This window comes from Pelodiscus sinensis, chromosome 1 (genome assembly GCF_049634645.1).
Source record: "Pelodiscus sinensis isolate JC-2024 chromosome 1, ASM4963464v1, whole genome shotgun sequence".
NCBI classification, from domain to species: domain Eukaryota; kingdom Metazoa; phylum Chordata; order Testudines; family Trionychidae; genus Pelodiscus; species Pelodiscus sinensis.
Genome location: NC_134711.1, coordinates 81,871,788 through 81,899,402, shown reverse-complemented (window position 1 = coordinate 81,899,402; position 27,615 = coordinate 81,871,788). Strand labels below are relative to the sequence as shown.

The window sequence follows — 27,615 nt, the reverse complement described above, 5'->3', positions numbered from 1 at the left end:
CAACCTTCTTTCATTGCAGACCCCTAAAACAATTCAAATGGAGGTATGGTCCCCTTTGGAAATCTTACACAGTTGGCAGACCTTAAGGAATCTGTGTCTAGCTTTCATCCAGGGCACATTACCCAATCAATTGTTTACAGCCAGGCCCTAAGATACAACTGGATTTGCTCCAGTCCCACAGACAAACACCTACAGGATCTCAGTCAGGCATTCTTAAGACTTAAATACCCATCTGGGGAAGTGAAAATATAGATTGACAGAGCCAGAAGAGTGCGCAGGCATCAGCTTCATCAAGATAGGCCCAACAAACAAAATAGAACACCACTAGTCATCATCTAGAGCCCCCAGCTTAACCCCCTCCAGTGCATTATTAACAATCTACAACCTATCCTGAAAAACGGTCCTTCATTCTCACAGGCCTTGGGGGACAAGCCAGTCTTCACCTGCAGACAACTCTCTAACCTGAAACAAATTCTTTCTAGCAGCCACGCATCACCTCAAACATTCTCACCCAGGAACCCACCCCTTCAGTAAATCCCGGTGCTAATTCTGTCCACACATCTACACAAGTGTGTCATCACAGGACCTAACCACATAAGCCACCATCATCAGAGGCTCGTACAGCTGCACATTGGCATATATCACATTAGTCATCAAGTACCAGCAATGCCCCTCTGCCACGTATATAGGCCAAATTGGACCGTTTCTATGACAAAGGATTAATGGACACAAATCAGATATTCAAAATGGTAACACTCAAACTTGTTGGGGAATATTTTAATTTGCCTGGGCATTCATTAATGGATTTAATGGTGGTTATTCTCTTATAGAACAATTTCAGGAATCAACTAGAGAAAGAATCTACTGAACTAGCCTTCATATGCAAATTTGATACTATCTTGCACTGCCTGAACTAATAGAGAGGTAGCCATGTTAGTCTGATCTTCCTTAAACAAAAGGAAAAACTATGTAGCATTTTAAAGACTAACAAAATGGTTTAATAGGTCTGCCCCATGAAAGCTCATCACCTATTAAACCATCTTGTTAGTCTTTAAAGTGCTACATAATTTTTCCTTTTGTTTTTGCCTGAACTAAGACATGAATTGGATGGGCCATTATATTCAGCACCCAAATAACGCGTCTGGGCTGTCAGCTGGCCGGGCGCTCCGTGGCTTGGCTCTGCTTTGCCCCCCCCCCCCCCCGTCCCCCTGGTCTGCATATTGTCTGCCCCCCCCCCCCGTCCCCCCTGGTCTGCTTTGTCCCCCCCGCGTATGGGCTGACCGCTGCCCGCGTGTTCCGCCGCTTTGCTCCCCGTCCCCCTGGTCTGCAGACCAGGGGGATGGGGAACAAAGCAGAGCAAAGCCACGGAGCCCGAGGGCAGCAGGACAGCCACGGCGCGTCTGGGCTGTCCCGCTGTCCCCGTGCTCCATGGCTTTGCTCCGGACACCTGTGGTACAGCAGCTGGGGTGCTCTGGGCGCTACTGGACCAACCGGGCAGCACCCCAGCTGTTCTGCCCCAGGCATCCTGATTCAGCCACTGCTGGTCAGATTCAGCAGCGGCTGAATCAGGACGCCTGGGGCAGAGCAGCTTGGGTGCTGCTGGGTTGGTCCAGTAGTGCCGAGGAGCGGCGGCGCTACTGGACCAACCCAGCAGCACCCCAGCTGCTCTGCCCCAGCTGTCCCCAAGTCAGCCGCTGCTGAAACTGACCAGTGGCTGACTACAGGAAGCCCCTGCCCCGGGCTTCCTGGAATCAGTCGCTGATCAGTTTCAGCAGCAGCTGACTTGGGGATGCCTGGGGTTCTTAAGTTGAATCTGTATGTAAGTCAGAACTGGCGTCCAGATTCAGCCGCTGTTGAAACTGATCAGTTTCAGCAGCGGCTGAATCTGGACGCCAGTTCCGACTTACATACAGATTCAACTTAAGAACAAACCTACAGTCCCTATCTTGTACGTAACCCGGGGACTGCCTGTATCTCAATAAGTAGCACGAGGCATAACTACAGAGATTAGAAGAATAACTTGATCCTAAATTTCTTGAAGAAGTATTTTTCCATTCTTGATCTATGGAAAGAATCCATTTTCAAATTTTCTCTGAAATGTTCTTGGAGTAGTAAGTCCAATATTTCTTATAATTATCTAACTTTGTAATAGGTGAACATGGGGGAAAGGATGATGTGAAATTCAGTTGAGCAGATACATTATATGCTCCTTTGCATTTGAAAGAAAGTATATTTCTCTTTCGTATATCTAGATTTATTTTTATTTAAAAAAAAATTTCCTCCTTTCACTATAGAACTAGAACAGAATAACTTCACTGCAGCCAACTATTGACAATTTTAGCAGGGAAAGAAGTCAAAAATAAAAACAGACACAGAACGGTTGTGTTCCTTCTAACTGAAAAATATGCCTACTTCCTATTAATTGAGAACTCAAAGATTCCACCAGTCATTGGCTAAGCATTTTAATTATTTTGTCATATGTAATGGTATATGCATCTTACCATCATTGATTTTTAATTCTACCATTACTTTACATTATTTTCAGGATTAAATGTGTATGTCCATAATAATATTTTACATTATTGTAACACTCAAATTAAGGACCTTGAGAGATTTAGTAAGGTAGGTGTTAGATATTGACCTGTATACAGGTGCAGCAGATAAGGCATCAAGATTTTAAGTGACTTGCTCATAATCTTGCAGAGAATTAGTAGGAGAGTTGGAGAGAGCATGTCTATTGAAATCAATCACAAAATCCTCATTGACTTCATTAGCACCAGAATTTCACTCCAACGATTCAAGCATTCTAGACCAGGTTGCTTTTTTTTCTTGTTTTCTCAAATCTTTGTGAGGCATATTGATATGAAAGAATATTTGGTTTTTAGACATTTAATTTGTGAATAAAATATAATTGGTCACAATTCATGAAAACAAATATCTATTATGATTTACAGTGACAAACATAAGCAAATAAGGTCAATGCACACACAAAGTTTTGAGACTGAAGGGTTTGTTAAATGGAACTGTACCTTGCATTTTAAAATTCAATAGTTGTATTTCGTTTCTCTTAAATGCAATAATAAAGATTATTCCAAATTGGTCACGTAGTTAGAATGAGTGCAATAAAGACTAATTTATTATTCCCCATTATTTTAAAAGAAATTTATCTGGTGTCCTTCAGATAATATGGGTAGGGTTTGTCTACTAGATTTTTGTAGAGGACCTTTGTTTCCTCTCCTGGATAATATAACTGATATGTTAAATATCTATTCTCTTAGATTGTGAAAAAGAATATTCAAAATAATATCCTTGTAAAATTTTAGCAAACCAGGTCTTAATTTCCTACCAGTATCTCACTCACTGACAACATTAGCAAACATCAAACTTTGAAATAAATTATGATTCAGAATGGTAATTACTTTGTAATGGAAACAACAAGGTGTCCAGTAGCACCTTAAAGACTAGCAATTGAATTGTGAAATAAGCTTTTGTGAGTTGCAACTCACTTCCTCAGATGCATGAAGTGAAAGAAAAAGAAATAGTACAAAGAGATAGGAATGGGTACACCAGAGCTAATTCATTCAGGGTGGATATGTATAAGGAAGTGAGAAAATCAAAAGTGGAAAATTACTTATTGTAATGAGAGAACCATTCCCAGTCCCTATTCAGGCCCATTCTAATGGTGTTAAATTTGCGTATGAATTCCAGCTCAGCAGTTTCACGGTTTCAATCTGTTTTTGAAGGGTTTTTTTTTCTCTTGAGAATGGCAACTTTCAATTCTGTAACTATGTGTCCTAACTGTGTGTCCAGGGAGGTTAAAATGTTCTCTCACTGGTTTTTGTATGTTGCCATTCTTAATGTCTGATTTGTGTTCATTTATTCTGTTTCATAGGGACAGTCTGTTTTGTCCAGTTTAGATAGCAGAGGGGCATTGCTGGCACATGATGGCATATATCACTTTAGTAGCTGTGCAGGTGAATGAGCCCCAATGGTATGATCAGTGTGATTAGGTTCTGTGATGATGTGAACAGAGTTGGTAATGGGGTTTGTTGCAGGGATTGGTTCTTGGGTTAGTGTTTGAATTTTGGGGTGTGTAGTTGTTGGTGAATGTTTTTCAGGTTTTGTGGTGTTGGTGAATGTTTTTCTAGAGCTGTCTGTAAGTGAGGACTAGTCTGCCTCCCAAGGTTTAGGAGAGTGAAGGATCATCATCTAGGATAGGTTGTAGATTCTTGATGATATGTTGGAGAGGTTTTAGCTGGGGGTTGTAGATCATTGCCAGTTCTGTTGCTTTCTTTGTTGGGTCTATCCTGTAGTAGGTGACTTCTGGATATCCGCCTGGCTATATCAGTCTGTTTCTTCACTACCCCAGATGGAAGGTATTGAGATCCCTTTTAGCTCTAGGCAGAATGAGATGGTATAAGGAGCAAGTTCTAGTAATATAAGAAAGACAGCATTACTAATTCAAAATAAATAATTTTGCAGACAACAAGCGAATAGAATTTCATTTCTTGACTGCTGAGGAAATCGGAGAGCCCTAGATCTGTCGTGCCTGAATTGAATGAGTGTCCTCTGTTTGGGGCACTGTTCCCCAGTGACTGCTACATACATTATATGAGCCCAGCAATGCTGCCTTAATCTCCCTTCCAGAAGTGGCTAATAAAAGTACCCAGCTACCTGGGAAGAACTGTTGTTTACAATCAGGAAAACCATTTTTGTCTGGCTTCTGTTAGAGCAACTTAAAGTCATTAGGTCCAAGCTGTCTCCTTCTCTATCCCACCGTACAACCCCAGAATGGCTGGCTTCCTTTTGCTTTGGGCAGTGGCCTGTAAAAATAAACCCAGAAGTACCATCACTCTCCTTTGTAACTGCTTTCTGTTCACATGTTCTGTAGCCCATCTACATTATCACTAATCTCTGTCTACAATTAGTCATCATAATCTTATCTGTGTCCTGTTGCTGGTTTTAAGTGTTCCTACTAATAAATTGTAAAGATGTTTATTGCCTTTCAGTTACTGTTTACTAACTACTGATGCCCTGTTTTATTGCCATTGATTGACACTAATTGCCATTATTTTACTGTTTTTACAATCTACCCATTTTACGTTATTTATCTGACTGACATTTATTTACTGACCGCTATTTTTCCGCTGCTGCCATTTATCTTCTTCATTGACTTTAGCTGACATTTTGTCACTGTTTGAATTCTGTATGACCCTTTGCCATCCTCCACTGCCCTTACCATGTTCAGAGAGTAAAAATTTACAAGAAGCTTTTGGCTTGAAGGCTAACGCTACTAGCAGAAGGCAAATAGGAAATAATTGATGAACTTTGACATGCTTCACAACCTGCCCCATCTCAGAAGACCCCACTCCTCTTAAGACTGTTTAGCCAGGGTCTCCCAGGTGTCATATAACTGAAGGCTTTTTCTGTGCTGAAGTTGTGTTGAACTTATAACCACAGGGAATCTCCCCTGGGTGGAGGATTGAAGAACTGCTCCTGCCAGTATCCAGATTAGGTGAAGTTATATCTGATAAAGTGATTAGCATGCATGTACATTCTTTTATTGTTTTCAGAGTTTTCTCTGTAATGATTTTTATATTAAGCATAGAGTAAGCGTGCATAGGAAGTGCTGTGTGTTACTGTGAAACTATAATAATTACACTGTTAACTGTCTCTGAGGAGAAAGCAGTCAGTTGTCTTTGTCACAGCTGGTAATAGTACAGTGAAGGCAAAGATTAGAAGCCTGGAACTATACCTGGCAGGAATAGGGATGTTAGCATGTAATTGTTTACACGATTAATCGATAAGTTTGGGCTCATGAGTTAATCCTAATGTCTACATGCATCCCCCCTTGCTGCCTCTATAGTAGAGGCAGAGAGGGGGAGAGGCGGGATGTAATATGATGTAATATGTGCACAGGGAGCCCCCAATTTCAGATCATCAGTCTGTGCTAGGGATGTGAAGGACTAGTTGACTTATCTGATAAGCAAATGCTGATCAGAGAGTCGACAGGCTGGTCGACTAGTCCCTTTCCCCTCCAGCAAGGGGGGAAGAGGAGGGGGTACTTGAAAGCGGCAGTGGAGCCTGGGGCTAGACCCCAGACTCCACATGATGCTGCCACTTTGAAACGCTGTATGCAGCCTGGGGCCAACTGGGGGGTCCCTCAAGCTGCCTGCAGTGTTTCAAACAGCAGCACCGCATAGAGTCTGGATTCAGCAGGGCTGTTGCCACGCTTCAAAGGCGGGAGGCACCTTATCGACTAGTCGATGCAAAATGCATCAACTATTCGATTAGTCAATTGCTTGATATTTAACATCCCTAGTCTGTGCTGATTCAAGTCTTGTCTACCATGAGCATTTAATTTGAGGTAAACTGGGTGGTGACTCTAACTGTTCTTTGGTGCATTTTGATCGTCCACTTTGAAATGGTGCGGAGTAGAGGGTAGATCATAATACACAAGGAATTGCTGTTGCATATCCACAGGGTGCACCCAGACAGTGCCCAGCAGGCTAGAGAGGGGTAGATTCTCATGCCATTTTGGTGCAAACTAAATGTTCATGTAGAAAAGCTCTCAAATTTACCCCATAACATATCCCACTCATCAGGTGGGATTTTAAATTGCTTTTCCACTGAATTCCAATTCCAGTCTTGCTTGATGAGACTTAAAATATTTTCAGGGTTTGTTGTAGTTATGTTGATCCCAGCATACTAAACAGATGGGGGATGGGGAGTGAGGTAATATCTTATTAAATCAACTGCTCTTAGTAAGAGAGCCAAGCTTTTAAGCACTTCAGAGCTGGGGAAAGTATTCAAGCTTGATCTACACTACCTGGTGGGCCAGGGTTATGGTTAGGGTCAGTATAACTACATATAACGGCCATAACAGTATATATGTAGGTATATACGTATTGGTCAGTATAACTACATATTGCTTAGGAGTGTGGAAAATCCACATTCCTAAGTGATGGTGTTATACCGAACTATCCCTCAGTGTAATGTTGATGTGTGGGCTTCATCTATCCCAATAACTACTGCCACCCGGGGAGGTGTAATACGTACGCTGAGAGAAGATGCTCTCCCATTGCGGTAGGTACTGTTTTCACTACTGGTGCAGCTTGCAATACTCTAAGTGCAGTCAAGTCTTCATAGCATCACAGCCTAATAAAAGATTTAACATGTTTCAAGAGACCATTCAAGGTGAAATGAGCAGTTAACACATGTATAGTCATAAGACAAAGGAGAGGGTTAGTATTGCATTGCAGATTGTTGAAATGAACCATAATCCCAATGTGTCTGTGGTAGGGATTTTACAATAGCACAGCTGTATCAGGGCAGCTGAACCACTGTAAGGTCTCCTATGTGTAGCCTCTCAACGTTGGCAAGAGAGAGCTCTCTTGCTGCCATAATTAAATCACCCTCAGTGAGTGGCAGTAACTATGCTGGTGGAAGAACATTTCCTGCCGACTTAGCATTGTCCATTCCAGTGTTTATGTTGGTGAAACTCGTGTCAGAGCGATATATTTTCCACACCCCTGGCCAACCGAAGTTTTTCCAAAAAAAAGTGCTAGTGTAGACAAAGTCTATGCTTTTTGAGGTCTAACAAACCATGAATTTTAAGTTCCCAGGATTGTCTTTTGAAGTTGTCATGCAGCCAAGGTTATTCTTACAAATTATGGGGGGGCCCTGCGCAAATGAGGCCCCATCCAGATTCTGCTGGAGACCTGGGGCTTCTTCCCCAAACTGCTTCCCTTGTGCCCACTGCCCCCATGCAGCTTCTGCTGGAGCTCAGGGGCTTCCCTAGAGTGGAGCTGTAGAGGCTGGGGGCTCCTCATTCTGGCAGCGGAGAACCCTCATTAGCTGGCTGAGAAAAGCATATAGGGACCGGGAGAAGCCCTGCCGTAAATAGAAGAGAGCATCTGTGAGGAGGGGCTGAAGAGAACCAGCAGAGGTGGCCAGGTCTGTCCTCAGGCATACTAACATAGATGGCTGTTTAGGAGCACTTGAAAATTTGGTGCCTAAAATTTTCGTATGCCCTGTGCATTCATATATTTTGCATATGCCTAGAGATGGCTCTGCATACCATCCTTTAAGGATGATAACCACTATCTGGGTGAAAGAGACAATTACTATGCTCTCTAGTTAAATCTCATGGAAAAATGATGAAAGACAAAACCACTGTATAACCTGTGGGCAGTGTTCCCTGTAAGCTGAGTGCGTGGGTGCCTGCACAGGAGAGATTCAAATACTGCTCAGCTGATTAGCAGAGCTCCCAAAGCCAGCAAAGTGTGTTTCTACTAGTGGTGCACACTCATATATGCCTTGGTGTACACAGAGCTACATTTATTCTACACATAGGTGGAAAAAATGGGAAAATTGCCTGTGTGTGAACATTTTTTTCACGAAATGATCACTTCTTGGCTAGCCTCAGTTCTTATCCTGAGGTGCATATGGATTTGTTTGAATTCTCATGACTTGTCTATGACATTTAGGTTGCACTGAAAGCATGTCAGACATAGATATTATTTTTTGATGAAAGATTATCTTCTGTAATCATGAAATTACCTGTAGCTTTGTAAACTCTTCTAAAATGCACGCCGTTGTGATACATAAAATAAGTTCAACCTGAATGCATTGATAACAGTTGTATGTACTTTTAGAATAAATTAAGTTAAACTTTTTCTAATACCGTGAACCGTTCAGGTTTCCTGTCCCTATTCCCCCATATAGTTTCAACAGTATATTTTTAATACAGTGTAGGTTATCTCTGTGTATTAATATCATTCGAAGCACTGTCTGCTTACTATCTTACAGTATGTGACTGTTTTGCAAATGAAAAGATTGATAGTTTGTATACGGGAAAGCAGCCAATTTTGCATTAATATGTGACTGAGCATTCGGAGCTGTAGTGCTATTTTTTCCAAAGGAAATGACACATGTTTACAGCCATATAGAAATGTAGCCAAATAAATTTGAGTCAGCAGTTAAGTTATATTTGCCTCTGTTTTTAAAGAGAAATTCCATAATGAATATATTCAGTAAATTTTTGAAAAAATTAATTCTACTATAATCTCATTCAATGTTTAGTATAAATTTAAATGGCTTCCTTCATAATACTTCCTTTGATTCTTATGTTATACTACCAAAAAGCTAGCAAACAAAAATAAAGCCCCCTAAATATTACCTGTAACAATAAGTATTGCATTGGACAGGTTGATTTGTTGATTTTGAAACATTTCAATTATTGTAATAAATAAAATTAGTATAAAGATGTTGGTTAATTCAACGAGATCTTCAGAATATTAAATTAAAAGAAAATTTTAGTTGAACCTGTTTAATATAGACAGCCCTATTGAGAACTCTTTTAACAATATCTTTGGAACATTCATAAACAATTATCTTGTAATCAGACAAAACTTTTCACTTAGTTGTAGCTTTGCTCATTAAATGAAGAAGACAATTTATCATTGTCAAATTTCCCTAAGAAACACCTATCAAATGACTAGTTTGCTTAAATCTGTATCTCTTATCTATATTTTGGAGATGTCTAATGTTTAACATACTCTTTTTTCAAAATGTCTTGTCTTACCACATTTCAGTACGTTTTGTAGAATGGTGTTTGATTAAAACAGTGCTTTGTTGCTGGATCACAGTTAAATACTGGTAGCAAAGATGTAGTCTGAGCTGCTTTCTGTTGTACACAGGTAGAATTTAATTTTGATGATACCTACTTTTAAAAAACTCTCCTGTCAGTTGCTTTGATTTGATATAATGTGCTTCCATTTTCTTTCAAATACCTTCTCTAAACACAGTCTGCATTATTGTTGAAGAGATTTGTTTAGTTATTACCTTTTGATGTATCTTTTATGCTCTTAATAGAGATGTATAGGATGAAACACTTCTATGATGCAGCCTCTTTTAATCCATCCTTAGTTTTTACTATTGCACAAGTATATTTAAATAATTATAGTATATGTGGGAATGTTTGGTGTGTTACTCTAGGTTGTAAGTTCAACACAAGGGCCTGTTCTCGTCTATGTTCTGTTCCATCTGTGCTCTGTAGAGCATACACTTGAAACGATAGTAAAGAATAGAGTTGTCAGACACATAGATGAACATAATTTATTGGGGAAAAATCAACATAGTTTCTGTAAAGGGATATCATGCCTTACTAATCTACTAGAGTTCTTTGAGGGGTTCAACAAACATGTGGACAGGGGGGATCCAGTGGATAGAGTGTACTTAGATTTCAAAAAAGCCTTTTAACAAGACCCCTTATCATAGGCTCTTAAGCAAAATGAGCTGACACGGGATAAGAGGGAAGGTCCTCTCATAGATTGATAACTGATTAAAACGGGGCTACTCAACTTTGGAAGCCCCAGGGGCCACAGTGATACTCGCAGCACATGCCGAGGGCTGTAACTTAAATGTGGTTGTAGATATATGCAAATAGCTTCTTTCATACTGATGGGCATGAATACAAAGATTAAGGCAAGACTACCCAACATGCACGCCCCATTTAAGTCAGTTCTCCTGATATTAATAAAATGCAATATTTACCTGATTTCCACCCATATGACAGCACTTTTAATGAGCAGTGACAGTCCAGGAATTTAACTACTAAAACACATATTAACAGAAGACCATTATATTGACTACTTTTTTGTTTTGGCTCCCACCTGCGGGTCACGTGTTGAGTCCTGTGTAAATACAAACTGCAGGAGAACTGACTTAAATGGGGCGTGCATGTTGTGTAGTCTTGCCTTAATCTTTGTATTCATGCTCATCAGTGTGAAAGAAGCTATTTGCATAAATCTACAACCACATTTAAGTTACAGCCCTCAGAATGTGCTGCGAGTATCATTGTGGCCCCTGGGGCTGCAAACCAATGGGCTGTGGGCCACATGCGACTCACGGGCCGCATGTTGAGTAGCCCTGGGTGAAAAGATAGGAAACAAAGGGTAGGAATAAATGGTCAGTTCTCAGAATAGAGAGAGGTAATTAGTGGTGTCCCTCAGAGGTCCATACTGGAACCAATCCTATTCAACATATTCATAAATTATCTGGAGAAGGGGGTAAACAGTAAGGTAAAAAAATTTGAAAATGATACTCAGCTGCTCAAGATGGTTAAGACCAAAGCAGATTGTGAAGAGATTCAAAAGAATCTCACAAAACAAGGTGACTGAGCAACAAAATGACAGATGAATGTTAATGTTGATAAATGCAGAATAATGCATATTGGAAGACATAATCCCAACTGTATGTACACAGTGATGGGGACTAAATTAGCTATTACCATTTGAGAGAGATCTTGGAGACATTGTGGATAGTTCTCTAAAAACATCAACTCAGTGTACAGCAGCAAAAAATCAAAATAGATTTTTTAAAAAAGGGATAGAAAATAAGACAGACAATATCTCGTTGCTTCTGTATAAATCCATGGTACACCCCCATCTCAAATACTATGTACAGATGTGGTTGCCTTATCTCAAAAGAGATATATTGGCATTGGAAAAAGTTGAGAAAAGGCCAACAAAAATTATTTGGAATGTCTGCCATATGAATGGAATTTAAAAAGACTGGGTCTTTTCAGTTTAGAAAATAGAGGAGACTAAGGGGTAGGAATGTCTATAAAATCATGACTGGTGAGGAGAAAGTGAATAAGGAAAAGTTATTTACTTGTTCCTATAATGTAAAAACTAGGGGGTCACCAAATGAAATTAATAGGTAGCAGGTTTAAAACAAACAGAAGGAAGTAGTACTTCTTCACACAGTGCATAATCAGCCTGTGGAACGCTTGGCCAGAGGATGCTCTGAGGGCCAGGATTTTAACCGTTAAAAAAAGAGCTAGATAAACTCATGAAAGATAGGTCTATCAGTGGCTATGTGCTGTCCCTATCCTGTTTGACAGAATCTGGGAGTGGGTGACAAGGGAGATGAGGGATAATACACACTGAGGCTATGTCTACACTGCGGGTTTTTTGCGGAAGAGGATATGCAAATGGTGTGCTCATTTGCATAGCTTCTTCCGATTCTTTTTGCGGAAGAAGTTTTGCCGCTTAAATGCCCTGTGTAGACGTGGCCACTTGTTGGGAAAACTCCCTTTTTCTCAAGATATCCCTTATTCCTCAAAAATTGAGGTTAAAAGGATCTTGTGAAAAAGGGTTTTTTTTCTGACAAATGGCCACATCTACATGGGGCTTTTTAGTGGCAAGACCTCTTCCGCAAAAAGAATAGGAAGATATGCAAATGAGCACTCCATTTGCATATCCTCTTCCGCAAAAAACCCGCAGTGTAGACATAGCTTGGGTACTTGAAGTTCTGTGTGAGTACAAAACACTACCAACTTAGAACCTTTTGTTTTGGCTTAACCGCAGCCTCACAAGTCTTCACCAAGTGCTGCTCACTTCAGATGATAAAGAGTATTACTCCACCTATGTCTGGAAATCTGGCTCTTGAAGGCCAGCTCTCAACAGCATCACTCTTCAGTAGACTATTGCAAATTGTGGTCTGGCGCCAGTCAATATTTTTTTCATAAATTAAAGAACAAGATTAAATTCAATAAAGATGAGTACAAAATACTATCATTATGAAGGAAAAATCAAATGCACAATAACAAATTGGAGAATAACTGGGTAAGTGGCAGTACTGCTGAAAAGGATTGGGCAGTTTTATGGATCATAAATTGAAAGAGTCAACAATGTGATACTGTTATGAAAAAGGCAAATATTCTGTGGTTTATTAAAAGGAGGGTCAGATGTAAGACACAGGAGATGATTGTCCAGATGTGCTCAGTATTGGTGAGGCCTCGGGTGGACTACTGTGCCCAGTTCAAGATGCCATGCTTTACAAAGGATGTGGTAAATTGGAGAGAGTCTAGAAGAGAGCAACAAACATGATAAAAGGTTGAGAGAATGTGATCCTTCAGGAAAAATCTGGACATGTTTAGTCTTAAGAAAAGATGACTGAAGGGGTGGGGTCTGATAAATCTTCAAATACATTAAGGGTTGTTATAAGGAGTGCAGTGATCAGTTGTTCTCCATAGCCACAGAAAGTAGGGTAAGACAGGGGTTCTCAAACTTTTTGATACCGTGACCTCCTAAAATGCTCATTGAATTTGTGTGACACTCCCCCCTCACCAAAGTTGTTAAGCAAAAAGAAAAAAAAAGTGGGAGAGCCAAAGGAAGTTATTGAGCAAAAAAAAAAAAAAAGCCCCACTCGCGCTTGACTCATCCCTCCAGCAGTCACTGTGCTGCAGGGAAGCCGCTAGTGCTGCGCTCCTCCTCCGGGGCTGACACTCCCTCCCGCAGCATGTGGTACGAAGGACCCTGGGGAAGCTGGCAGCTACGACCCCCCTGTAAGATGGGGGCGGGTCGCAACCCACACTTTGAGAAACGCTGGGGTAAGAAATGATGAGCTTAATCTGCAACAAGGGAAATTTAGGCTAGTTACTTGGAAAAACTTGCTAATTAATGGAACGTGTTACTTAAGGATGATGTGGAATCCTTGTTCTTAGATGTTTTTAAGAAATTAAACACCTGTCAGAGATGGTCTAGGTATGTTTGGTCCTGCCTCAATTCAGGGAATGGACTGGATGACCATATGGTCCCTTTTAGCCCTATATTTCTATGATTCTGTGTGTAGCCTCCTCTGGTAACTGGGACTGTTGATAACCTGAGAGAAATTTTGTGCAGATTGAAGTGAGGGTCACTTTTTTCGAGCAGTCCTGAACTCCACTCAGGTCAAGTCCTTTCTTCCAAAAAGAGACTTTTTTTTCAAGATTTGGGACAGCCTGACCACTTCAGGGAACAGACAGTGCAAGTCTGTCAAAATTTAGGACAACTGCACTGTGTTTCCCCCTCTATTGTTCAGTAAGGGCATCTTTTCATAGGTTTCCACTCCCCAGCCATTGTCTATTGGGTGGACAAACTCATTCTCTCCCTCCTGACCAGGGTATTTCCAGGCTGCAGAGCAATATGTCTACACGTACGAATTTCCCAAAAAACTCAAACTCCCTGAATAGTCCTGCTTTACTTTTTTCTTCAAAGATGGTAAACTGTGTAATAGCCACAATTAAGTTACCACATAGCTTTCTAAAGGAGGACATAAAAGTATTTCAGAGAAAACATTAAAACAATAAAAGAATTTCCAAGCATGCTAACAAGCTTTCCAGTGATCATCCCCCTCACTGCTTTGGCCCGTGAACAGTCCTTTGAATCCTACCAAAGAGTTTTCCTCCGGTTACAAGTTATAACCCCTTTCGTTCAGAGTAAGAATACAGACTGTGCTAAGTCCTTCCAACTGAGTCACTACACACAGCCTGAAAAAGAGACTGACTATCCATCCTCGAGTGCTCCTACCACTCGATTGGAGAACATTGACGATGTCCTTTGGGGGTACTCTTTTCTTCCATCTTCCTTACTATCACAGTTGCTACAGATACCTCCAATCTGGACTAGGATATTCATTGCTAAGACCCTCAAGTACATGGCCTTTGGTACACCTGGGGGCCTGTACTCCATATCAGCATATAGCAGCTCAGTGTATTGTGCTGGGCTCTTGAGACCTTTTGCCTATCCGTGGAGCACATATGCTTACACACAGCACTTACAGTCATATAGTGTTTCAAGAAGCAGGGAGAGAAGTGCATTCCCAGCTCTTGTTCATGAGGCAAGAAAACTATAGCTGTGTTACATCCAAATCATATCCAGCCCAGTAATCCTTTACCTAGCACAAGAGGTGAATATGGAAGAAGACTCATCTCAAAATCAACTTGAATGAGTCTCGATACCTGAAATCTCCAGAGCTCTGTTTCATAACAGCAACAGACCTTTATAATACAGTATCATGAGCTTTCCTGGGCAAAACCCACTTCCTAAGGAAGTGGGTTTTGCCCAGGAAAGCTCTTGACACAATATATATTTGATCCAACATTTGCATGTTTGTGAAGCATCTTGGGGTATTCTAAAATCATCTAGCAAATTGCTAGTGAAACTGGTATTCTTCAGCAAATAAAATTGTTCCTTCAGCCAACTGAAGATTTTAACCCTACTTATCCATACTGTTGAGCTGCCAAACTCTTAATAATTTCTGTTTACTATGTTTCATATCCCTAATACTAGAAACTGGAAATATGTAGTTGGCTGATACTTTATATTCTGTTTTCAGATAATCTTGTGGGTTTTTTCTATCAAGATGACCCTTAGCTTAATTCTTCTTGTTGGTCATGATCTCTGTTTCAGTTTAACTTGATTTGTACTATACTTTTCAATGGATAATCAAGTATGCTGTTGGAAAAACCTTTCCTGTTTAATGTGAAATTTCTCTCTGGTACAGTATATAATATAGGTAGAAAAATATAATGTCCATTTTGGCATTGTTAGACTTCTTTATTACTTACATTTAAATATTAAAAGATTTTAACTTTGAAACTTTTAGGGCTAAATTGCAGTGACTACTTAGGCAAAAATCTCATCTGAATCCCTGGGGAAAAATAATAGGAATCTTATTTGAATATAGATTGCAAGTTTTGGCTCTTTTGCCAAAACGATTAAATATATGGACCAAAGGTAAAATTACATCCAAATGAAGTAGTGGTTAAATCAGCCTTATTTTTTTCACAAAACTAATATTTTTCACTGAATATAAAATCTTCCCATTGTTCTGTTTCGGGCCTTTAAATGTGATAGTAAAGAAGGTGTCTACTTGTTAATATTGCAGTAAACATTTGACTGATTCTGCAAATCTAATGAGCTTGCTTTTATAATCAAAAAACTTTTTTTCCTCATTGCTATCCCTGCAAGCTCAAAATAGGTTTTGAGACGTGAGCTAAAAAAATAATAATAAAGGTTTTGTAGGTCACAGTAGAACCCCAGTTACATAGATGTAATTAATTTGCTTTGGCCATGCAGCCAAAATTATTTGGAACATAGTAAACAATCCTGTTAATCATACATGAGAAGAAAATGAATTCAGCTCATGCCCCATTGCTGTGTTTTGGGTGGATTAAAATTCTGTAAGTATGTATTTTTATTAATGAAGTAAGCAAGTGTGAATTGGAATAATCATAGAAGAACAGATGTTGAATAAGAAGGTACCATAGATAGGAAGTAATATATGTTAAAAACATAGACATACTTGTCATTAAAATATCTCTATTTTAAATAATCTTAGATAATATTAGATTTGGATGGCAACATCTTATCTCTTTGGTATAAATAATAAACAGTTCTATTTCTGATATTTAAGGTTTATCTGGTTGATAACATTTTGTTTTGTGTTTTGGATAGATTGAGGTAGGGGTGTAAAATCCCATTTAATTGGTTAACTGGTTAAACATGTTTAACCAGTTAACCAGTTAAAGGGGGGCGGATGTTCCACGGCTGGGCTGGAGCTGACCATCCGCCCACTCACCGCAGCCACAGGCTGCCCCAGTCGGCGGGTTGTAACAGACCCTGCCTGTGGTAAGGAGGTCCGGGGCCAGACCTGCCCTGCCCCAACAGGGGCTTCACTGGCCAGCAAGTCAGAGCTGCCCCTGCCTGCAGTGGACCCCGCAGAGCTGGAACAGCTCCATGCCTGCAGCAGGTGGGGAGCTGCTCCAGCCCCTACCAGTTAACTGGAACCGGTAAACCTCTCCTGTTAACCAGTAAGTTTCACTCTTAACCATTCACGTCCCCTAGATTAGGTATTAATTATCAATAAATGTAAATGACATGAAAAACTGCTTTTTTTTCCCCTCTGGATTTGTAATGGGACAGTGTCCTGGCCCTGGTTTAGAAGTAATCTGATTTGGGATACTTTAGGCAGTTCCATATCTCTTAATGCCATTATTTGGAAACAAATAATTTATCCAAATTACTAGTTCTAACAGACTAAATTGAAACAATAAGGAGTCCAGTGGCACATGAAAAACTAACAAATTTGTTAAGATATTGGATTATACCAATACCACTCACTTCCTCAGAGACTGAAGATAAAAAAAGAAAGATAGAATGGGAAAAAAGATAGGATACAGAGATGGGAGTGTAACATCAGTGCTAATTAAATCAGAATGGATGTGAAGAAACTGAATTATAATTCCTTTTTAGTGTGGTTAGAACTGTTTGCAAAATTTAAAATGTTTGGTACTTTTGATTGATCTAGTAATCTTAATTTATTTTTTAGATTACATCAGAAAAAGAAATGATAAAGTGAATTAGTCAGGAAGTTTGCAAAACTGTGGACCAGAATTAAGGATGTTAAATTTACATTAATCAACTAATTGAATGGTCGATGCAGTATTTGATTAGTTGATAAAGACACCTCCACCTTTGAAATGTAGCAAGAGCCTCATAGAATCCTAGAATACTGGAACTGGAAGGGACCTCGAGAAGTCATCGAGTCCAGTCCCCTGCCCTCATGGCAGAACCAAGTACTGTCTAGATCATCCCTGATAGACATTTATCTAACCTACTCTTAAATATCTCCAGAAATGGAGATTCCACAACCTCCCTGGGCAATTTATCCCAGTGTTTGACTACCCTGACAGTTAGGAACTTTTTCCTAATGTCCAACCTCTAAACCTCCCTTGCTGCAGTTTAAGCCCATTGCTTCCTGTTCTATCCTCAGAGGCCAAGATGTACAAGTTTTCTCCCTCCTCCTTATGACACCCTTTTAGATACCTGATAACTGCAACTATGTCCCCCCTCAATCTTCTCTTTTCCAAACTAAACAAACCCAATTCTTTCAGTCTTTCTTCATAGGTCATGTTTTCTAGACCTTTTATCATTCTTGTTGCTCTTTTCTGGACCCTCTCCAATTTCTCCACGTCTTTCTTGAAATGTGGTGCCCAGAACTGGATACAATACTCCAATTGAGGCCTAACCAGCGCAGAGTAGAGTGGAAGAATGACTTCTCATGTCTTGCTCACAGCACACCTGTTAATGCATCCCAGAATTATGTTTGCTTTTTTTGCAACAGCATCACACTGTTGACTCATATTTAGCTTGTGGTCCACTATAACCCCTATATCCCTTTCTGCCATACTCCTTTCTAGACAGTCGCTTCCCATTCTGTATGTGTGAAAATGATTGTTCCTTCGTAAGTGGAGCACTTTACATTTGTCTTTATTAAACTTCCTCCTGTTTACCTCAGACCATTTCTCCAATTTGTCCAGATCATTTTGAGTTATGACCCTATCCTCCAAAGCAGTTGCACCCCTCCCAGCTTGGTATCATCTGCAAACTTAATAAGTGTACTTTCTATGCCAATATCTAAATCGTTGATGAAGATATTGAACAGAGCCGGTCCCAAAACAGATCCCTGCTTGTTATACCGGAACCCCGCTTGTTATACCTTTCCAGCAGGATTGAGAATCAGTAATAACTACTCTCTGAGTACGGTTATCCAGCCAGTTATGCACCCTCCTTATAGTAGCCCCATCTAAGTTGTATTTGTGAAGTTTATTGATAAGAATATTATGCGAGACCGTATCAAATACCTTATGAAAGTCTACGTATGCCACATCCACCGCTTCTCCCTTATCCACAAGACTTGTTATCCTATCAAAGGAAGCTATCAGATTGGTTTGACATGATTTGTTCTTTACAAATCCATGCTGGCTGTTCCCTATCACCTTGCCACCTTCCAAGGGTTTGCAGATGATTTCCTTAATTACTTGCTCCATTATCTTGCCTGGCACAGAAGTTGAACTAACTGGTCTGTAGTTTCCTGGGTTGTTCTTATTTCCCTTTTTATAGATGGGCACTATATTTGGCCTTTTCCAATCTTCTGGAATCTCTCCTGTCTCCCATGATTTTCCAAAGATGATAGCTAGAGGCTCCGATACCTCCTCTATTAGCTCCTTGAGTATTCTAGGATGCATTTCATCAGGCCCTGGTGACTTGCAGGCATCTAACTTTTCTAAGTGATTTTTAATTTGTTCTTTTTTTATTTTATCTTTTAAACCTACCCCTTCCCACTAGCTTTCACTATGTTAGGCATTCCTACATCAGACTTCTCGGTGAAGACCAAAACAAAGAAGTCATTAAGCATCTCTGCCATTTTCAAGTTTCCTTTTACTGTTTCTCCCGCCTTACTGTGCAGTGGGCCTACCTTGTCATTGGTCTTCCTCTTGCTTCTAATGTATTTATAAAAAGCCTTCTTGTTTCCCTTTATTCCTGTAGCTAGTTTGAGCTCATTTTGTGCCTTTGCCTTTCTAATCTTGCCCCTGCATTCCTGTGTTGTTTGCCTATATTCATCCATTGTAATTTGTCCTAGTTTCCATTTTTTATATGACTCCTTTTTTATTTTTAGATCATGCAAGATATCGTGGTTAAACCAAGGCGGTCTTTTGCCATATTTACTATCTTTCCTACGCAGCGGAATAGCTTTCTTTTGGGCCCTTAACAATGTCCCTTTGAAAAACTGCCAACTCTCCTCAGTTGTTTTTCCCCTCAGTCTCGATTCCCATGGGACCTTACCAATCAGCTCTCTGAGCTTACCAAAATCTGCCTTCCTGAAATCCATTGTCTCTATTTTGCTGTTCTCCCTTCTATCCTTGCTTAGAATTGTGAACTCTATGATTTCATGATCACTTTCACCCAAGCTGCCTTCCACTTTCAAATTCTCAACCTGTTCCTCCCTATTTGTTAAAATCAAATCTAGAACAGCTTCCCCCCGGGTAGCTTTTTCAACCTTCTGAAATAAAAAGTTGTCATCAGTGTAGTCCAAGAACTTATTGGATAGTCTGTGCCCCGCTGTATTATTTTCCCAACATATATCTGGATACTTGGAGTCCCCCATCACCACCAAATCTTGGGATTTGGATGATTTTTGTTTGTTTAAAAAAAGCCTCATCCACCCCTTCCGCCTGGATAGGTGGCCTGTAGTAGACTCCTACCATGACATCACCCTTGCTTTTTACCCCTTTTAGCCTAACCCAGAGACTCTCAACACTTCCATCTCTTATGTCCAACTCTACCTCAGTCCAAGTATGTACATTTTTAATATATAAGGCAACACCTCCTCCCTTTTTTCTGTCTATCCTTCCTGAGCAAGCTGTACTTTTCCATACCAACAGTCCAATCATGTGTATTATCCCACCAAGTTTCTGTGATGCCAACAATGTCAAGTTGTATTTATTTATTAGCACTTCCAGTTCTTCCTGATTATTACCCATTTGTATATAGGCATCTAAGATACTCATTTGATCTTGCCTCCCAGTTTTGCCCTAACCCTCCTCTCTCTCTGCCATGATAGCCCACGCTCCCTCCCATTTCTGACCCATCTTCTAGGTCTCCATGTTCTCCATTTACCTGTGGGCTTTGCTCACCTGTCCCCGTCGAACCTAGTTTAAAGCCCCCCTCACTAGGTTAGCCAGTCTGTGTCCAAATAGGGTCTTCCTCCTCCTCAAAAGGTGAACGCTGTCTCTGCCTAGCAGTCCTTCCTGGAATAGCATCCCGTGGTCAAAGAAGCCAACGCCCTCCTGGCGATACCATCTCTGCAGCCAAGCATTCACCTCCAGGGCTCTTGTACATTTCAAAAGCAGGGAGCATGGGACCAGCGGGGGACTGCCTGAGTCCCCCACTCACCCCCTTCTGCCATGGTGTTTCTGCTTTTGAAATGTAGCAAGAGCTTTTAAGCTGGCTTCCCCCTGCACCAGCTCCTGCTCCCCCCCCCTTGCTGCCTTTCTCTGATAGAGGCAACCAGGGCGGGAGGAGGGAAGAAGCAACTACCGTAATTTAGCCAATAACCCGCGGGTTACATTCATTTTTACAAACCCCGCAACCCCTTCCCCCGTGGGGTATACTTGGGTGCGGGGTATACAAAATTTTTTTTACATACCAGCTCACCACCCGGTTCCTCCGAAGCCATAGGAAGGGGCAGGGGGAGTGCTCATCCAGCTGTGCACCATAAATATACCCCCGGCACAGACTTGTATACCCCGTGGGTTATACTCGTGTGCAGGTATACAAGATTTTTTATATTCAAAAAGCAAAAACCGCGGAGTATATTCGGGTGTGGGGTATATTTGGGTGCAGGTCATATTCACTAAAAGACTGTAGTCAAATTGACTATCTGATAAGCATATACTTATTGGATTGTCGACTAGTTGCTTATATCCCTAATCAGAATTTGAGACATTATCTCATGACCATTGCCTTTTCTGTTCCCAGTTGTGTGGACCACTTCCCTTGCTATTTACAAGCAAATACCACTATTGGCTTCACACATGATACAAAATTTAAGTTTCTTGACCCTGCTCTCAAAGCTCTGTACCAGGAGTAGGGACCCTTTGGGGTCAGGGGCTGCTAACTCATAGAAAAATCAGTCAGGGGCCAGGGGCTGCGGAGAGGTGGCAGGGGCCTGGAGTGCCAGTGCAGGCTCCGCTATGCTGGGGAGGCCCTAAGCCTTGGGGGCAAGATCCAGGCAACCCTGGGGCTGTATGCGGCCTACAGGGCCCCCTGCCCTCGTTCCATATTATTGTGCTCCCAGATTTTCATCCTGACGTCACAGTGCCTCCTTGTGCCTCAAACATCCTGCATTTTTTGCTTTTAAGTAGGCAGATAGCTTCAACTATATGGGAATGGGGAACCTGAAACATGGAGGGCTTAGTATTACTTGTCTGGGTCATACGGATAAGTTAAAATCTAACATGAAATAGTTTGTTTTCAGTGATATGCTCCAGCAATTATGGCTAAACAATGCTAGGACAGGGAAATGTCTGGAACTAGATCTGCTGAACTCTGATGTTATGTGTGAACCTTTAACTCTTATGTATTAATGTTGATGATGATGGAAAGTACATTTTTAATAGAAAAATATTTATAGTCTTATAGCCAATGTGTATTTAAAGTTAAGGTTCAGTAATGTAAGTTGAGATTTCTCGGGAAGCAGTAGTGTTTTAATTCTGAGCAAAATATCAAAGGAGTCTCGTATATAGCAGCAGATTGCAGAAATTCATAAAAAGCTGCAGTCTCTTTAATCTAGTGTTGCTTGCTACAGTTCACATTGGCATATGGATAGAACAAATATGTCTCTGCCAGTTTTGCTGTATCTTATCAGATTTTTGTGTCCTCATCCTGTCTGTCTACAAAAATTAGGATTCCCATTAGTTACATTCATGTGTGTGTGTTTAATATCTGCCATTTCACTGTAGAATAGTTAGGTTGAAGACAATTTGTTCAGTATTGATTTAATATATTCCTTGCATTTTAAAAAATGGAACAATCATAAATATTATGCTCTATGTTTAAAGCTCAAAAAGTAAAATGACAGTGCAGATTCCTTTTCCAGTTGGTAAGGGCTCCAGGGAGAAGCATCAGCAGTCTTATTGCATCTAGTCATAGCTAGTCATTGCAAATTATTAACTGTATAGTAACTTAGTTTTTTCTTTAAATCAGATCTGCTTTATTCCTGAAGAGAGAAGTCCTTACCTTTTTTAATTAGGGAAAATGATAAATGTTATTTAGCAGCCAATATTCACCTTTATTTTAGACTGGATGTATTTGTTCTTGTGACTACTCAAATTATTGCAGAATTGAGATCTATGTTTATATATAGTGGCTGTGCTGGGATCATATTTTTTAAATTTTTCTCTGAATCCTCATTTCCTCCTCTCCAAGATTAATAGATGTTTTCTATTCAGGTAGGCAGCAATGAGCAATCAGCTAAGGAATGTCGGTATCTCCGACTTTTAGCAGGTGTTCACCCCCACCTTTGTCTTTGTTCTGCTTGGATTGCCAGCAATGCAGATGGTCTAAGAAAGTGTGGCCCATTTTTAATTTTAAAATTTGAATTCCCATGGAAGGAAGAGGTGAGCAAAGAACAGTCCCCCTCACACTTCACCCAATCTACTTTAATGATGTCTATTTGTTTACATTGTTTTGGTGCAACTGGTGAAGTTTACTCATCTGCAGGATTACTTCTTAATTTTTGCTTTTATGACTAGTAGCATTCCAATAATTACAGGATTATGATTATGGTTCCTGTGCTCTAGAGCAAGAAGAGGGGATAATATATGTTGGGGTGGCCAATCCTTTTTAATGGGGGGCATGCCAAGATTTTGGTAAGTGATCAAAGGCTGCAGTTCGATGGTGGGTGTACAGGGTCTGGGACAGCAGGGAGGGTGCAGAAGGGAGAAGACTGGGATGCAGGAGAGGATGTGGGATCTGAGAGGGAGTTTGGGTGCAGGAAGGGGTTATGATCTGGGGCAGGGACTTGGGGTGTAGAATCCAGGAGGGGGTATAGGTGCAGGAGAGTATACTGGCCTGGGGGAGAGATATAGGAGAGGGTGCAGGGTCTGGAAGGGAGTAGTGACCTGGAGGAGGAGGGGAGAGGGGATACAGAAGGTTTGGATTGTGACCTGGGGCAGAAGGAGGTGGTGGCCTGGGACAGGAAATTGGGGAGAGAAAGATGATGGGGTGCCAGAGGTAGGCTATGGCTGGGAGGTGCTTACCTAAGCGGCTCCCAGCCTGCAGGAACATGAAACAGGCTCCATGAATGTCTGCCGGGCTTGCTGCTCCATCTGGCTCTGCTCCATTAAGGGGAAGGTGGAGTGAAGAAGGGAGGAGGCTTCACACTGCCCTTGCTGTGAGCAAAATTTTGTAGTTCCTAGTGGCTGGAAACTAGCCAGTGGGAACTGAGGGATTTTGCTAGAGGGCGGAGGCAGCATGAGAAGCTTCCCCCTCTCTCCCTAGTGTCCAGAGCAATTAGCAGCCAACTTTTTAAAGCAACATGAGCTGCTCTGTAGTAAGTATCCCTGAGAGGTGGCTTGGCTGGCCACATCTTGCCCACTCCTAATATATACTGACTAAATGATTGGCTAGTCTGACCTCTATCCTTTCAGATATCCTAATATTTTGTATTGTTGCAGCAGTGATAAATGTCTAATATTTAACAACTGTACTCCTCTAGGTTTTTTTTTAATTAGAGGTGTCCGCAGTGTTGTCATCCAAGAATAAGTGCAGAAAATTCTTCCAATGGGCACCCTAGTGAAGGCTTATTCCTTCCTACTTCCTGATTCAAGCTCTACACCATGGGGTGGGCAATAATTTTTAAAAGGGGAGCAATTCAGTCATTTCTGAAGTGGCCCGAGCCATCCAGAAGGGTCAGGGCCTTTGAAGGAAGGGGTAGGGCCAGGAGACTTCTTGTGCTTCCCCCACATCTTGATTGGCCTGGGGTGGGGGAGTGCGAGAAATCTTCCCCCTCCCCACTCACTAGAGAGAACACTAGCTGTTTTCAAACAGCTGGCGTTCCCTCTAGGCGCGTAGAAGAAGGAGACCTAAGACGCTCTCCCTGTCCCCAGGCCAATCAGAGCCTGGGGGCAGAGGAGCACGCGAAGTCTCCTTGCCCCTGCAAAAGTGCGCGGTGGCTAGAGGGACACGCCGGCAGTTTTAAAACAGCCAGTGTTTATCGCTAGTTGCCGTGTTCTTCTGGAGGGGAGAAGCGCATAATGTGTCTCACGTCTTGTCCCCATCCTTCCAGGGATGTGCAGTGGCTAGAGAGACACACCCGGTATGTGTGTCTAGCCACCCTACACTCTAGAAGGGGTGAGGAGACTTCTCGTGCTCCTCTGCCCCCAGGCCCTGATTGGCCTGGGGTTGGAGGAGCAGCAGGGTAGCCGCAGGCCGGATCCACTGGCTTGGTCAGTCGGATCCAGCCCTCAGAGGGCCCTTTGCCCACCCCTGCTCTACACTTTGTGAACAGTGTTCCCTGTAAGCTGTTCATTTGTGCAGCTGCTCTATTTAGATTAGCTGTCTTCAGTTTTAATTTGGTGCATTATTTCTACTATATATTTGAGAGAATGTTTATTTGTGAATGTCTCGGTCTGTCTGTCCATCTGTCAATTCAGAAACTTCTCTTAAATAGTAAGAGCGAGAACCACCAAATTTGGTACACAGCTTCCTCTTGTAGGGTTTGGGGTTGTGCCAGGAAAACGGGATGTGCCTGAAATAGCACAGCTTCTCATAAAACCATACCGAAAAGAGAGACAGTCACCAGCCCTGAGCCTCCCACCCCAAACCACCCTTTAGGGGAAGCGGGGAGGGGGCTGAAGCTTCCCTCTCCCTCCATTTGCACAGGAACATTGCTGGCTGTTTCCCTTTGTCAGGGAGTCAGGGGAAAGTGCAGTTTGCAGCAGTCCTCAATGTGGCTGAGGAGTGCAGGGGGCAAGTGAACCTGAACATCCCCCCAGCTGAGGGATAATGCACCTCTCCTCCATCTGTGCCCACTGGAGCTGCAGTGGCCATGGAGAGGAGCTTTTCACCTGGCCCCAAGCTGCTGTGGTGAGAGAGGGCTGGGTGAATCCTCTCTCACTGGGACAGCCTGCAAACTGAAACCCGCATCCAAAGCCCCACCGTTTTATTTTCCAAAAACCAAAAATTGAGTTAAGGACCCGAGCAACACTGTTTAAATCTTCTAGTAGTAAAATAAAAGTGCTTTAACTTCCAAAGTTACTAGCTAACAACTTTGGTAGTAATTTTCTGAAAATATTTCTAATTGGCAAATGCTTAAAATAGTCTACAAATTCCTTGATAAAATTTTTTGTATACCAGATATGTAGTAGAAATGGGTAAGTGCTAAAATTAATATCTTGATTTCAAAATCTAAATGTGATTTCCTGTATTTAAAGTCCAATAAAAAGACTTAAAGCCAAAGAATCAGATGTATATACGTAAAAATGTCTGCAGTATTTGCTGGTTGGTTTGCTTATTTTGCAACTCCCATTTTTTATTTGTTTTTAATTGTAGCGGTGTGCTCAGTAATTCAGTTCTTCTGTCCTATGTTTTTATATAATCATGGAATTCAACTCCCTCTTTTTGTTTTTTTTTTTGTTTTTTTTAACAGGCTTCCTTAAGCCAGACTGTTCATTGATAGAATGAAAAAGTTTAAGAGGAGACTTTCTCTAACTTTGCGTGGAAGCCAGACCATTGATGAGTCACTGTCTGAGCTGGCAGAACAAATGACAATCGAAGAAAACAGCAGTAAAGATAATGGTATGTATGTTCCTTTTCTTTTTTTTAATTACGGGATTCTGTCAAATACTTAAATATTATTTTAAATAACATTCCATTGTTTATAATATTTTAGAAGATGGATAGACTTTCTTCCTTTTCTATTTTGGCTAACATTACAACTTTTTACCATTTTCGATTTGTGCATTGTATAACTTAATATTAAAGATGAACTGAAATATTTTATCAAAAGTTGCTTAATAGTGTTTAATGTGTTGAATGTCCCAAATAGCAAGTGGTGCAGAGACAATTGTAAGTACATATCTAATTTTAAATCAGTTGTTTACATATAATTATTTTTGGTCTCTGGCATTGCTTCAGACTGCCTTAAATCACTCTGGCTTCTCAGAATGCATTATTCAATGATTTGCAGTGTTTTTGTAGCCATGTTGGTCCCAGAATATTAGAGGTGCAAGCTGAATGAGGTAATATCTTTTATTGGACCAGCTACTGTTGGTGAGTGAGACAAGCTTTTGAGCTACACAGACCTCTTCCTTAGGTCTGGGAAAGGTACTCTAAAAAGTCACAGATTTTTAGCATGAGTGGTAAACACATTCTAAGCAAGGGAACATTCAGGGACAAAAAAAGGAGATTAGTTGGCCACTGCAAGTTCCTGAATAGTAACTCTAAAAACATGCAAAATTGTGAAATCTTAATAGTGGAGGAGGTTATGCAGATCTTTAGGTTGCATGCATGTTACGCTCTTTTCTAAAATTATGAAAACTAAGCTCTTCAGAAAACCGATTTCTGTGCCCCAGCCTACATTTAACTTTGTCTTCTGAGTCATTATTCTGCCCTCTCCCCAAAGGAGATTATATCCAACCCTTTGGAAAATTCACATTTAATGGGTTGCATTTTTATCTGTCTACACATCAGCTTTTTGCTAGCACAGTTATTTTTGTGTCCAATTTATTACTTTGCGCAGCCTTTTAAGGAATACTCTCTGGTAAATTCTTGGCTATCATCACCCAGTATCTCACAACTGTCTCTGTCAATGGCTGTGTTTTCTCAGAGCTTTGTATACTTGTGAAATATTCCATATTGTATACAAGAACTTTAAAGGAAAACTTTCAGTAGATGCTTGTCTTCCCTTTATGTAAATTTTTGATTGTTGTAACTTTATTCTAATGAAAATCATAATGAGAATTCATATGAAAATACATCTCTATGTATGAGCTTCATTTGCCTGCTAAAAATATGTGGGCTGCTTATATATGAAGACATTTGTAGAGAGGAATAAAACAGGACTGCTCACTGAAGTATGCTTTCAGGAGCAGAGTTCTCATATCAGTTTCACTTTACAAGCACCTCCACATATGAATAGAACCAAAATGTCTTGTTGGGAAGAAGAAACAAATTAAAACAGAAGGTAAGAGAGAACACTGTGTATGGTAGACAATGTGTGGGAAGTAGAAACCATATGAAATAGTTTTGTTAGAAAATGAAGGAAGCAATAGCACAGGAGGGATATGTTAGGTCTTGTCTACACTGGCAAGTTACAGTGCTGTAAATCAACTCACAGCACTGTAACTCCTCAGGTATTCACATTGACAGGGCAACTCCACAGTTGTTGCACTGTAGGTAAACCACCTCAACGAGAGGCATGGAGCTTGCTGTGCTGTGG

The 27,615-nt window shown here is 40.9% G+C and overlaps 1 protein-coding gene across 1 annotated transcript in view; it reads left to right on the top strand.

Moving 5' to 3' along the window:
- CDK17 (cyclin dependent kinase 17) overlaps positions 1–27,615 on the top strand; it is a 169,539-nt gene that overhangs the window by 55,995 nt on the left and 85,929 nt on the right. Inside the window, exon 2 of the mRNA XM_075933731.1 lies at positions 25,825–25,973. Within this exon, the coding sequence (XP_075789846.1) occupies positions 25,856–25,973 (118 nt within the window). The 5' untranslated portion in view covers positions 25,825–25,855. The remainder of the gene's footprint in view (positions 1–25,824; positions 25,974–27,615) is intronic.